General features: G+C 39.3%; 1 protein-coding gene across 3 annotated transcripts in view; it reads left to right on the top strand.

The window, feature by feature from the left end:
* Positions 1 to 14,840, top strand: part of Usp24 (ubiquitin specific peptidase 24) — a 141,866-nt gene that overhangs the window by 24,156 nt on the left and 102,870 nt on the right. For 2 of the 3 annotated variants that reach the window (XM_052718724.1, XM_052718722.1), the window contains exons 2-5: positions 5,456 to 5,621; positions 6,831 to 6,898; positions 12,266 to 12,409; positions 13,019 to 13,141. In XM_052718724.1, coding sequence (XP_052574684.1) covers positions 5,456 to 5,621; positions 6,831 to 6,898; positions 12,266 to 12,409; positions 13,019 to 13,141 — 501 coding nt within the window. The remainder of the gene's footprint in view (positions 1 to 5,455; positions 5,622 to 6,830; positions 6,899 to 12,265; positions 12,410 to 13,018; positions 13,142 to 14,840) is intronic. The other variant, XM_052718723.1, reaches the window with a different exon arrangement.

The following is a 14,840-nucleotide window of genomic DNA, read 5'->3' as shown; positions in this document are numbered from 1 at the left end:
CTTAGAATGAGTAGTTATTGTTACTTTTATCGTTTAGATTTGATGTCTAATAAGAAAATAATGTACTACATTCCTGAGTTTTTCTTAAATGCCTCCCATATGTATGTCTGTTGGGAACTGTGTTACGGTAGGACAGTCCTCAACTCCTTTGAGTGTTTTCTTTTGCTCAATACAGAGTTTTTGCCAAGAACAGGCCCAACTCAAACTGATGACTCAGAACATTGACCCAGCTTAGCGACGGCTTCACGCCACTGTGTCCTCCCCGGGAAGCTCCTGTCCCGTGCTGGCAGGCCTCCTCCAAGTGCGTGCTGCACTCGTGCATCACATGGCTTTCCCTCCTTTTCCAGAGAGCGTCTTTTAGTCTTTGACAGTTTCATACATGTGTGTAGTATGTCTTGATCATGTGCATGCACCCTAACTCTTCTTATTCCCTCCTTTTTTAAGACTGAAAATGTTAACTACTTAGCAGGCTGCATGCTATTTTCACATGTCAGACCCCAATTACTGTTTTTAAAATGCTGTTTTAAAACTGTCTTACTGGTCATAGGTATTATATTTTATTACAGGTCATAGAGTTCAGCTCTGTTTTGAAATTCTTGGTTGAGGAACTATAATCGCTATCCTTAATTTGTTAGCTCTGTTAATGATTTTATTGAGATAAAATGGCGTATTCACATGCCGTAAAGTTTTCCCTTTAAAGTATCTGTGCACAGCGTTGTGTGTGCCATCACAACCACTTCAGGATATTTTCATCACACAAAAGAGAAACATCACATCTATAATACACATTACCAGTCACTCACCTCCTTCCTCTCAATCTGCCAGCAGTCACTAACCTGTCCTGTGTGGCCATGGATTTGCCTCTTGTGGACATTTCATAGAAACAGAGTGGTACAGTATATGGACTTACATGTCAGACTTCTTTGATTTAGCATAATGTTTTGAAGTTCACTCATATCATAATATATACCCATGTTTTTATTTTAGGGAAAAATATTCCTTTGATGGGTATAACTTTGTAATGTTATATTAAATTATAAGTTTTGATGCATATTTGGAAAGTTCCCATCCTTTAATAATGCTCCTGTGAACATTTGTGTTGTTTTGTATGAATATGTTTCCATTTCTCTTAGATATATAACAAGGGGAGGAGTTATTGTATCTTTTTGTAATAACGATCTTTGAGAAATTTCCAGATTATCTTGCAAAAGTGACTCTACCATTTTATAATATCATCAGCAAGATATGATGGTTCCAGTTTTCTACATCCTCATCAATACTGGTTATTACCACCTATTTTTTGGCTGCCCTAAGGCATGTGGTACAGTAATATCTTGTGGTTTTGATTTGCATTTTTCTAATGACTAATGATGTTGAATATCTTTTTATGTACCTACCATTCATCGATGTTCTTTGGAGAAACGTCCACTTGAAACTTGAATCCTAAGTTCTCCTTTTTTTTTTTTTTGAGACAGGGTTTCTCTGTGTAGCTTTGCGCCTTTCCTGGAACTAGCTTTGGAGACCAGGCTGGCCTCGAACTCACAGAGATCTGCCTGTCTCTGCCTCCCAAGTGCTGGGATTAAAGGCGTGCGCCACCACTGCCCGGCTGTTCTTCTATATTCTAGAATTAAGTACCTTTTCATATTTTCAAATACTTCTCCCATTCTGTAGATTTTTTTTTTTTTAACTACCCCTGCCAAAACAGGGTTTTTCTGTGTAGCCTGGGCAGTCCTGGAGCTCCCTTCTGTGACCAGACTGGCCTTGAGCTCAGAAATCTGCCTATCTCTGCTTTCTAAGTGATAGGCTTAAAAGCATGAGCCATCATACAGGGCTTTTTTTTTCACTTTCATAACAGTGACCTTATCCATGGAATCAACCATTCAGAGACCAGAAATATTTGAAAAAGAATTGTGTCTGTACTAACATGTCCAGGCTTATTTTCCTGTTATTAGTGTCTAAACAATACAAAATCGCACATGTTTATATAGCATGAGCATTGTATCAGGTATTGTAAATAATTGATTTACAATAGAGATGATTTCAGGCTTATGGGAAGGTATGTTTGGATTATATGCAAGTAGAACACCATTTCCTATAAGTCTTGAGCATCCATGGGAGTGGGGCTTCTTGGTGTTAATTCATGGTGACACTGAGGGACAGCCGTATATTCCCATTAGAGTGAGGACTTGAACATGCATTTGAGGGGTAATACCATTCACCCTGTAATGCTGAAGACATTGAAGGTATTCTTTTTAAATCTTTCTCCAACACGGCTCAGGTACAGTATGTGATTTCATCTATGACTTGATATATTACCTCAGGTTCCTTTAAGAAAAAAATTTATTTCTTTACAGTACTTATGAATTGTGTATTTCCAAGGTGTTATACAACATGAATAGTGTTTTCCCTATCTATCCTCCCCATCCCCCTTCTTGTTCTGGCTCTGGCTCTTTCTCTAAGACAGAGTCTCTAAGTCTTCCTGGCTGTCCTGGAGCTCACTATGTAGACCAGGATGACTGTGAACTCACAGAGATCCACCACCCTCTCTCCAGAGTGCTGGGATTGTAAGTGTGCACTATCACACCCAGCTTTTTTATTATGATTCTCATCTGTTTAACTTGCCACCCTCATATTTCACTGCCCAATTTACGTTTTCTTTTATACATTCCTGCTTTTCCACTTACTGTCATACCAGTTCAGTCTAGAAAATGCTGTTAGATTCCTTTAGATACCGTTAATACAGAATTGAAAAATCATTTTCTTGTGCTTTGTTATTTCTTTCTTATAATGGTGGGGTTTTCCTTTATTGAAGTTAGAGAGTTTTTTATGGAATGGTTTCATTATTTTGTCATGGGTGAATTATGCAGTGATTGAAACTAGATTTTAAAAAACCAAGTAAACCTAGTAGGTTTTAGACAGCTGGGGTTCTGATTGTTCTCTTACAGGTTAGCAAGGTGAAAACGAAAGGCATGTCTTCCTCAGCCTGTTACGAGTTGCACCTTTGTTTGCATGGCTAATTCCCATTTAGCAGTATTTACTGTGGACCCACTTTGACTTAGGCACTAGTCTCTGGAGATAAAAGGGGATCAAAAGTAACCAAGGTCTGTGCCATCATGGAGCTTGGTCTTGTGGGGGTCAAACATAAATCATAAATCCACCTGGCATGGTGGTGCACTCCTTTAATCCCAGCACTTGGGAGGCAGAGGCAAGTGGATGGATGTCTGTGAGTTCAAGAACAGCCAGAGCTGCCTAGTGAGACCCTGTCCCAAAAAATTTAACAAACAAAAAACCCATAAATAAATGTCAAATTACATTTGTGAGTAGTGAGTGTTATGAGGGAGTACTTCAGAATGGCAAGAATGAATTTTGGGGTGAAATTTAGCCTCATTTAGAACTTTTAGAGAGTCTCTTGGAAAGAAACAAGTATGTATAGGAGTCAAGTAGGCTTAAGAGGGCAAAGATGAATTAGGAGTAGTAGCATAAAATAGCACTATGCACAGTGGTTCTGCAGGAAACAGCCTCAGACTTCTCCCCATGGAACAGTTTGTCCCTGCCCTGTGACTTCTGAGACTTCAGCTGGAAGACTTAAGGCTGAAGACAATGGATAGAGGTTCGAATCTGGGAGATCCTTCCCTGGCTTTCAGGGCCTGGCTCTCTGGTGGGGCCCAAGTGAAGCTACTGGACAGGACACACATAGGTGATCTCTTCATTTATCCTGGATTTCCTCAGTACATAGTGTATCTTGGTAACAAAAGAGTCCAGGGAACTATTCCAGAGAGAGCCAGGAGGTTATTCCCTTTTCATGACGTAGGCTTGGACATCCAGCCAGAGACACAAAGCCTCACCCTACTTCAAGGCCAAGGGAAATAATTGTCATCTTTTGATCAAGAGAGTAGCACATTGCTAACACCAGAAGTATTGCTGTGTTGTGCCTCTCAAGAAGCTGGTAGGTCCTAGAGAAACTAGAGAACAGAAAGCTAGAGCGGGAGATAGGATAGGTCATTCACAAGGCCTTGTAGAACATTTAAAACTGATTTTAAGAATAGTAAGTATTTGTGCTTAATGTTAGATTTGTGCTTTTAAAGATGAGCATGGCAAGCTATATGGGTGGTCTCTTTCTCACCCCTCCTCCCACTGGTTAGGAAATGTGTAAAATAACCCAGGAGTAAAGTGGGCTAGGAGGTGACTATGAAGACGGAAGTGTGTGGATTTGAGAGCAATGAAGGAATTTAGGCATAATCACTAGCTTTTGAGGATGGAGATTAGAAAACAAAGTGTTAACTATGGTCTCCTGGATTCTGATTTGCTGCCAGACAAATGTGCCATTTGCCAGGATGGAAAAGAAGAGAAGTGGACTGGAATTAAGGAGAAGCATGTGAACTTGGTTTGGGACACATATTGAATTGGAAAAGATGTTAAATAGGCCTCTGCCTTTGTGAGCCTGCAGGTCAGAAGAGTCTGCTGGGGATAGAAATTTATGAATCATCTGAGGATGGTGAGAAAGCTCAGCTGTTAAAGAGCTCTTGCTGCCCTTGCAAAAGTCCAGAGTTTGGTTCCTGACATACACATTGGGAGTACCAGGACAACCTGTGACTTCAGGGGAATCCAGTGTCCTCTTCTGTCCTCCTTGGGTACCCACATGGACATGCCCATAATCAGCACATGCGTGCACACACACACACGTTTAAAACTTTATAAACCAAAAGAAGTTTGTGAGTTGTCTGTTTGTCTGTGGGTTATAATTGAGATTTGAAGAGCAGGTAAATCACCGAGATTGCCTGGGACAGAAAAGAGGGCCTAGTACTGAGGCTTGAGGGACTCAAGTAGTTGGTAGCTAAGAAGGGGAGGATGTACCGAAGGAGGGGCCCAGCAGGAGGAACCAAACCCGTCACAGCTAGGCATGGGTAAGGGAAGAAAATCTAATTTTCTAAGAGGAGGGTTAGGCAGAAGATCAAATATTCCTGAGAAGTATTGGGGAAAGATTGAAACATGGTCATTGGTTTAAAAGTGTGTAAATGTAAAGTTCAGTCATGACCATAATAGCAGTCATTTTGTGGGGATAAGGACTCTGGGATCCCGATTGTGATATTATTAGTAATTTTTGTCAAGTAAGGAGATGATAATAGATTAGATGCCTCCTTCAAGTTTATCCTCGAAGTTAGAAAGTTAAGTTAGAGCAGTGTGGCTGACAATGGTGGTAGTTTTAATGTTTTATAATGAGAAAATGAGAATTCATTTTTGAAGAAATGATAACCTCTGAGAGGGAATGGAGATATCAGAATGTAAGTTGAGAATTTCTGCTCTTTGGTGAAGTTGTAGTTTTGAGAACGATCACTCCACACTATTGGTATACATAATTACCATTGATTAAGTATCTGTTCTGTGTTAAATTCTGAATATTTGGAGAGGTCACTAACTGGAGTGTTTGTTTTTATACTTCTCCCTTTTTTCTCAGAAGAATGATGAAAATGGAAATTGCTCAGGGGAAGGAATTGAATTCCCTACAACAAATTTGTATGAACTGGAAAGCCGTGTTTTGACTGATCATTGGTCTATCCCATACAAGCGAGAGGAATCACTAGGCAAATGTCTCTTGGCTTCTACCTACTTAGCAAGACTTGGTAAGCTTTCACTGTCATCCCTGAGATGTTTGCTACAGGACACAAAGTTTCATCTTTGTGTTTCTCATTGTCTGTGATTTGTTTCCCAGTCTCTGTCATCCCCTGTGGGATAAAAGCTTTAACTAAATCAGCTGTTGGTTTCCAATTCTAGTAGGAGCATCTGTAATGTAACTGAAGAGCGCTGTGGAGACTGAAGTTAACTTTTCCCTAGAAGCTTGGAGCACTTTCAGTTTGGGCTCAATTCAGAGCTTTTTCTTTAAGACTAGGGAGAATTCTGGCAGTGTGCTTCCCTGAGAATGGGAAGGAAGGGGGAAGGAGACGGGAAGAATGCATAGTTTACTAATCATGATTAAATGTAAGATGCATCAAAGGAAATACTTTGACAAGTCCTAGATTTAACCCCAACAGACACTTATGGTCTGTAGTATTGATTTCCTGACACTGGCATTTATTAAGGGTCTGTTAGGATGCTAGGCAGGAGTTCTGAAAAATAGAATTGTTGATCAGTGTTCCCAGTGGTAAAATTCATTACTGAGTTTAAGAGAGAAAAGCATTTTGGACCCAGGGAGTTAATTGTCTCAGTAGGTAAATGCACTTGCCTCCAAGTCTAACAACCTGAGTTCAAATCCTGAGACCCAGATGGTGGAAGGAGAGAACCTATTCCTTTACGTTTTTCCCCAACCTCCACATATATACATCACCTACCTCCACAGTAAATAAATGTAAACAAGATTTTAAAAAGCAATGCGTTCTTCCTGTGAATAACTTTTACAGTAGGTTCTTCCATTCACTTAGTGTCCATTACTTGCTGTATATGTTGTTACAGACACAACTCTTTGTTTTATTTACATAGTTCATCTACGTGCTTTAGAAGAGTAATTTGGGCATTTGTTTCAAATATTTATGCTTTTATAAATGACTGTTTAGGTAGCTGCTGCTGTTTTATCTCATCAGGTCACATAAGTTATTGTGACATGGAGACATAAGACCATCCATTTCAGTTTTAATTAGTGTCTAGTTGAATGCTATGATTATTTCTCAGCCTGCTACTATATATATATAGCAGAATGTCTGCATCAGCTTTTAATAATTGCTTAAGAAACAAGGTTTTGTGATGAAGATCTATATGTATGATTTGGAACAAATATCCAATGTCTACAAAAAGCTTGAAATCTACATAAGTTATATCCTCTTATTTATCTAACCAAGGTCTTTCAGAGTCTGATGAGAACTGCAAAAGATTTATGGAGCGGTGTATGCCCGAGGCATTTAAAAAGGTAAGGAAATGTGCTGATTTGATTGCTGGTAGGGGCAAAGGTAGCTGAACTTTTGGTTTTAGTTTTAGATTTTTATTTTATGCATAAAATCAGTTCATGAATCTTGTTCAACTGAGGAATCCTCTAATATGAAATAAGCTCTGAAATTGAAACTTACCAATAATTTACTTCTGTTATATTCAAGTATTTACATTTACCTTTGGTTAATTCTTACTTCCTAATATTTCATTGCTAAAGAATAGATTAATTTAATTATAGTAGGAGATTATATAACTTACAGGTTGTGGTACTTTGAAAATTAGTATTCATTACCCAAATAGCCACTTCATGGGTTTTTTTTTTTAATTCTTAATTTTTTGAGATTAATAGAATTATATCATTTCCCTTCCTCTTTTCTCCCTCCAAATCTACTTTATACTTCATTCAAACCCTCTTATGTACTTCCCCCTTGATTTCTTTGAAATTCATAGCCTCTCTTTTCTTTAGTTGTTGTTATATATATATATATATATATATATATATATATATACACACATATATGTGTGTGTAGATAGATAGATAGATAGATAGATAGATAGATAGATAGATGGACGTGTGTGAGTGTCTAGATACATAGGTACGTAGACAGACAGAAAGACAGGTAGATATCTTAAATACACAACTACAGTGTGCTCAGTCCATATGTTTTCAGGGCTGACTATTTGGCATTGGGTAACCAATCAATGTGCTCTTCCCTGGAGAAGACATTTCTCCTGCTTTCAGGGTTCCTTAGTTGTCGGAGTTCTTCGTGCGGGGTGAAGCTTCCCACCTTCTTCAGGTTTGCATGTCTGTTGGCATCAGCCTTGTTCAGCTCATGGCTAGGCAGCCATGTGGTGAGACTTTATGGGTATAACTTCTGACATTTCTAGGAGACACAGTCTCACAGCAGACTCCCTGTTCCACTGGCTCTTAGAATCTTTCTGACTCCTCTAATTAGGGAGGTGGAGGAGAGAGATACAGAAGAAAGAGGGAAGAGAGTAAGGATGTCTGAAAAGTCCATAAGAAATCATACTATTAACTGTCAATCTAAAAAAAAAAAACCCTATTATACACAGAAGTTGGTGTATAAATACACATATATAGTTTAAATGAAAATTTACCATCTGAGTTGACAGTGCTCCTCGCAAAAGCCCTAGACAATCTAACAGAAATCTCAACAGCAGCCATGAGAAACCCAGGGTTGTTTAAAACATTATAGGCTATTGCTATTACCCTTGGTAGCCCCACACAGGTGGAGCTAAGTCCCTACTGAAGAAGACACTATGCACTTCAGAAACAGGGCTCAGAGGCCCCTGTGCTGGTTCTGACCTGAGTGCATCTTCCCTAAGGACTAGCTTTTCTGGTAGCAGAAGGCTCCATGCAAGCTTCCAAAAGAGGGAAGCAATCAGCAGTCCTACCCAGCTATGACACCTGTAAACCACAACAATGACCAGCATGGCATCATAACCCTAAGGGTTGCAATAGTTATTCATGTACCTTGATGGTAACCAACACCTCTAATTGGATTTAAGACCCACTCGAGGGAAATCATACCTGGTACTGGAAATCTAGCCAGATAATCCAGAGCTAGTGAAGTCATGGATCTTGAAGGACAACCTACAACCACCACTTTACTGAACCAGCATAATCCCTAACTACATTCTAAATATTTGTCCTTTTACCCAGATAAGTGCAGTCCTCACCCTTCTCAAGGAAACCTCTCTTTGTAACAGGTGGAGACCACTACAGAAACCAATCAAAATGCAGAGTTCTAGAGCCCAGTTACGACCCAAGCCCTGTACCTAAGGCTCGGGCACCGTTATGTTTATTGTTTTACTAAGACAGAAACATATTTTAAACAACTAAAAGTTTGTTCTTCCCAAAACAAATGACAGATGAGAACATTGCTTGTCAAAACCAGAGTGGTAGGTCTGCTCCTCATTCTGTTAGACAGCATTCTCTCAGACAGCAGTTTTCTTCAGAGTGCAAATGACCACAGGCTTGTGTTTCTAAAGGCAGCCTGACTCAGCCTACTTCCCTGTTCAGGACCTGAGGCAGTCCTCACAGAGAAAGGACTGTGTCATAGACATAGCTGCTTCCCTAGCCCAAACCAAGTACTCAGTGCCCTTAGCTGCATAGATGAATGAGTGTCCCACTGTCTTGTACTTAAGGTTTTGCATTCATTTTTGTCTAATATGCAAGTGAAGTCACTAGACTCACAGATAGATGAAGTTTGTATTCATCTTAAAACTCGGTGACACAAATGCTGTATTTGTAAACAGTTATTCCCATATGCACTTGGGTATGAATTCCCCTGATTCAAGGCTTAAACAATGACAATGTTAATTTGAGAAACAAAAATGGTTTAATCTTTGAAAGAAAGGGATAAATCTCTTGAAGTTGTCTTTTGGGTGGAGATGATTTAGAATCAAGGTTTGTTATTAGATGTGGATTTGTTCACCATTTTATAATTTTGAATAGAACGTGCTCTTTATAACAACTTTAAAAATATGAGGCTTCTTTATCATACATTGACATATGTCATAGTATGAGCATATGCTTACAGAGAAAGAAATGCATGTTTTATTTAGTCATGGGAAACAACTTATTAGTTTAAAAAACAACCTTTAGGGGCCAGAGAGTTTGCTCAGCTGTTAAATGAACTTGACTGTTCTTGCAGAGGACCAGAGTTTGGTTCCTAGCACCCATGTCAGGCAAATACTTGTAACTCTAGCTCTAGAGGACATGACACCCTCTTCTGGCCTCCACAGGCATCCACACACACCTGCAGATACAAACACACAGACACACACATGCACATAAATAAAACATTAAACATATCTTTAAGAAAGAAAACAACTTTTTGGTTGAGGAGCTCCAGATCCAGAAAGTTCTGTAGTGAGTTTTATATTTGGTGTGTAACATTCATATCAGAACAGAGCTGCTTGGGAGAGCTGTTATATTATGCCCTTAGCTGATAATGGCATTATAATGAACAGTCAAATTCTGGTTGGTTGTTTTTCTCTGAAACTGAGCACAGATATGCTGAATTGTGTGATTCAATTTTATGAATGCCCAAAAGTTAAATTTTCTCATGGTTTAGAACTATGAAGAAGGCTCTCCTTCCTAACATTAAGCATGCTTTCTTTGATTAAGTCAGAAGAGCAGCAGAGTTGTGTGCACCCCCAGAAAACTTGGCAGGATTTAATTGATTTGGTGCTGCTTCCTCTAGCTGAACTTCCTGGTGTGAGGCTCTTCCTGCCTCTAGCGTTTGTAGATGGTAGGGTGCTGAGAACATGGAGGGTGGAGGGAAGGGCTTTGTTGTTACTTCTGTAGTCTTCACTTTTCACCTGCCACCCGCTTGTTCTGCCCGAGGAAGTAATCCAAGTTGGCTGCAGAGCCTGGTTGTGTTTAATTAAACCTTATGCCCATCTTCTACACAAGGTGCTACCTGTCTCTCCCACCTCTTCTAGAAGGTAGAACTTCATGTTCAAAGTGAAAAGTGGCCGGGCGGTGGTGGCGCACGCCTTTAATCCCAGCACTCGGGAGGCAGAGCCAGGCGGATCTCTGTGAGTTCGAGGCCAGCCTGGTCTACAGAGCGAGTTCCAGGAAAGGCGCAAAGCTACACAGAGAAACCCTGTCTCGAAAAAAACAAAAAACAAAAAACAAAAAAAAAAACAAAAAAAGCAAAGTGAAAAGTGAACTAATGAGATGACAATAGAGTGGTGCGTTTTATTGTTGAAATCCCATGAAGCCTTGTAATCAGTGCCTCATTTTAATGTGTGATCTTTAGGTATAGGAGCAGTATATAGTCAATCTTGGGAAAAATGGTGCCTCAGCAGTTTATGTAAATGTAGCCTTTGGATTTTTGCTCATTTGAGCCAACAGTGGAGCTGATGGGTGTTTTGAAAATGCAGAACTGAAGTCCCTCTCTGTAACTATTGAGATCTGGGTTTGTCCAGGGTACCTTTATTTTTTTTTTTTCAGGTTTCAGTGTGACCAAAGTGAGTTTCTATTGTACAATTTTTTCCCTCTAAAGGGAAATCTTCCAGAAACATGGAACTAGGGAGAACTTGGTGGCACACACCTGCAACTCCAGCATTTGGGAAGCTAAAATGGAGGATTCAGAGTTAGGGTCTATCCTGACCTGAGATTCAACCTCAAAAATCAACCCTCAAAGTCCCCAAGCCAACACCAATTAAAAAAGAAAGCACCAGCCAACTAAACAAGCATACCTGTGAAGCCATTCTACACATCTGCGTGTAGTCCTTCATTTTCCCGTTCTCTGATCTGGAGTCAGTCTTGAATTAGACATCCTGAGGACTGAAGAGTTGAAGGGTCCAATTTCTCTTATTTTTAATGAATCTAAGACATGCTCTGATTTTATGATAGACCTTTTTTTATATTTAATATTTATGCCTAAAAAACAGATTGCAATATCTTATTATTTTGAGCTGTTTTAGATTTGCTTAGCCATTTAAAAAGTTAACTATTACCTTTGTACATACCAAAAAAAAGGGAAATAAAGGCACAGTAAATTAGTTATTTATAAGTTTGTTCATGTTGAGAGTTCTTATTTAGCCAACTAGTGGGAAGATGCAGTCCTTTTTCTGAGATGTGAAAAATGCAAATTGGAAATATGTATGAATCCTTGAAACACATCACCCATATCTTAGATTCCAGACCCACCAATTAATGTTGACAGCTTACCAGCATATATTAATAATGCCTTACATTTATAAATGCTCTCATGTTTGTTATATCTTTTGATCTTTATAACATCTTAGTGAGATGAGCAGAAATTACCCATCATTAGAGATATTTTTATTATTTGTAATATAATAATGAAGACCATGTCTCTGAGAATTTCATGACTTTGTTGAATTGGGAACCAGTAGTTTCCATAGATGTCAGGTTGCTGCTTGCTCTGTGTTACTTGGTCTCCTGAAGTAATAATGAAGAACAGAAGAGCAAATTAAAAAGGGGTGTTTTTAATGCTGGGCCTGGGTGAGCACTCAGGAGGCAGAGGCGGCAGTTGACTTTGAGGCCAGCCTGGTCTACATAGTGAGTTCTAGGGCAGACAGGGCTACATAGAGAGACCCTGAAAAAAAATGCATTTAAACAAGCTGCTTTGATATAAAGAAATTAAAGTTCAAAACAAAACTTTGTATTGACTTTGAGATACTAAAGAAGTTGGGTCACGGTTACTGATCTTAAAGCCATATGCATTCACAAGGGCATTTTGGTCATACATTTTTGGTTACTTGAAATGTACTTGATAAACTGGGTTAAACTGGGTTTCTTGTCTGTTTTCCAAGTTAGACTCTGGATTCCCCTTTGTTTTTGTAGCTCCTGACATCAAGTGCTGTTCACAAGTGGGGTACTGAAATTCATGAAGGAATCTACAATATGCTGATGCTGCTAATAGAGTTGGTTGCAGAGAGAATAAAACAGGATCCAATTCCCATTGGTCTCCTAGGCGTGCTTACAATGGTATAGTATCTTGAAAATGAAATGTTACTCTCTTTGTTTTGATTTAATTGAAGATAATTTGCTACTCTTCCACTTGTAATTAATAACAAATGATAACCATTTTGTCATGAAAAATATGAACTTAGCTGTCAGAGTCCTTGCCTTTTAGTTTAACAGCAGAGCAGCCATCATGTTTGGAAGAAGTACTTCTCTAGCTTTAACAGACGTTCAGAAGCTTTCCCTGATGACTCCAGTTATTCCTGTCTTAAACACATTTACAGGGGTTCTGCCTTTTCTTCAGCTCTTCCCTTTCTCCTCAGCTTCCTGCTTGTTTCCACTTCTGTCATCTGCTGTACCTGAGCTGCCCCTGCACTCAGGGGTGTTGGTGTTGCTTAGCCTGAAGCCAGGCCCCTCCCCCTGCTAGCTCCATCTCCCTTACCATGGCAGCAGCGGGGCAGGGGAGCACTGTGCCAGGTCTTCGTGCCTGAACTAGCCAGAGCCTGAGTTTTGCCAGTGTTCTAAAACAGTTCCATTAGAGGAGGAACCAAAGGCTGTATTTTTATCTTCTTTTCTAATGCTAATATGTTGCTATAAAAATAGGTAATGTTTCTCTGTTCTCTTTGAATCTAGGCTTTCAATCCTGATAATGAATACCACTTTAAAAACAGAATGAAAGTGTCTCAGAGGAACTGGGCAGAGGTGTTTGGAGAGGGAAATATGTTTGCTATTTCACCTGTATCTACTTTCCAAAAGGTAAATGCAGTTCTTTTTCACCTTTTTAATCCATAAATGTATTGAAAATTTTTCTGTGCTACAAAATTGACAATTTGCACAGAAGAGTTAAAATCATCTGGAAATAGAGGATACACATTCCATGTGGTTTATAGAACTTAAAATTCTTTCAAATGACTTATTTGTTCCTGTAGCTGTTAAGTAATGCTATGAAGAATTTTTTTTATCTGAAATTATATTTGGTGAAAGAAATTACTTCAGTGCCCTACATACTGGATTATCAGAACCACAGTTTAATTGATGTCCCAGTTTCCTAGAGGTATTTGAGAGAGTAGAGCATTTTAAATTACTTGAAATAACTAATTCTACCTTAAAAACAGACTATAACTAGTCATCAGTGTTATCTAGAATTTTCTTGCAAACACCACAAGCATTGAAACTTTTGTTCTTAACAGTTCCAGATCCAGTATCTGTTTGATATAGAAAGGTCTGCAGTGTGGCAGTAGCATTAAAACCACAAGAAGTGCATAATCTAAACAGTCCTCTAATTCAAACACTGGTTTTTAAGAAACAGTTGAAAGAAGTCAGTTTTAGTTGTAAGAAAGGTGTCTATTACCCTAATAGAATAGAAGTTTGATTTTTAACAGCCGTTTATTGACACCACTTGCTGCTTATCTGGCATTATTAGTCTAGGTCTGGGAGATGCAACAATACTCCTTGCCTTTATAAAAAGTGTAATATTATGCAGTTCTTGGCTTATGATTGTTCTCAACAGTGTAACTATCTTTGATAGCTTTGCTTTCAGTTTTGAATGACTTGAGTTTTTAAGTATATAGCAGACAAAATTACAATAATACATAGGGAGTAGCAGATTGCAAAACATCATCAAATTGGGTCCTTACAATGTCCAGCAATGATGATTGGAGCAACCCAATTGTGAGAGCAAACAAAAGGTAACCTCAAACCAGGGCTTGTAGACATTAGCAGAAATGCACTGGGGAAGCCTCCATTGAGGCCAGCTGGAGTTCCCAATGCAGTGTCCTAGGCAGAGCAGAGTGTCTCCTTAGGTAAGGCTTCCAAGTAAAAGAAGAAATAGTGACTCAGCCATTTACAGTCACCCAGCAGAAACTGACTAGGAAAACCTTGAAACAGATAAACAGGAACTGGGGTTCCTGATCAAAAGTCCCAGGCTGGGTAGAGCTCATCTCCATGATGAGCTTTTCACCTTCTCTTTCCTGCTGCAGGTGTTTTTGTGCTGTAGGATAAACAGTAGGAACCTGGCTTGGAAATAATTTACTTTCCAGTTGTCCTCAAGGACACAATGATTTTAATACCGTCAGTTGCTTGCTGTTTTCCTTTGTCCTTCTTACAGAATGAAGGGACCAGCCTGCTCCAAGACAGGAAACTTTGGAGGAGACAAGAGAGCCTCCTTGTTCCCAGAGTCAGCTTTCAACAAGCTGAAAGCATAACGATTTACCAGTATAATGTACAGTACAGTAGTATAGTAGAGGAAAAATAACAAATCACAGTAAAATAAACATTCAGTGTAATTCTCTCCTATGTGTAGAATATGGAGGAGAATTGGTTAGTACAGTGCTGCCGTGAACGGTCGCTACTGAGACCAGAACAGTTCAGTCTTTGCCCTCCTTTTCCCACAGGGGAATTACTTCTCCCGTCAAGGTCCTGGCCTCCTGGCCTCTGCCTTCTCCAGCATTTGCTT

Source organism: Peromyscus californicus, unplaced genomic scaffold (assembly GCF_007827085.1).
Source record: "Peromyscus californicus insignis strain IS unplaced genomic scaffold, ASM782708v3 Scaffold_5__1_contigs__length_169319896, whole genome shotgun sequence".
Taxonomy (NCBI): domain Eukaryota; kingdom Metazoa; phylum Chordata; class Mammalia; order Rodentia; family Cricetidae; genus Peromyscus; species Peromyscus californicus.
Note: the sequence above shows the minus strand (reverse complement) of the source record. Positions and strands in the feature narration are given on the sequence as shown.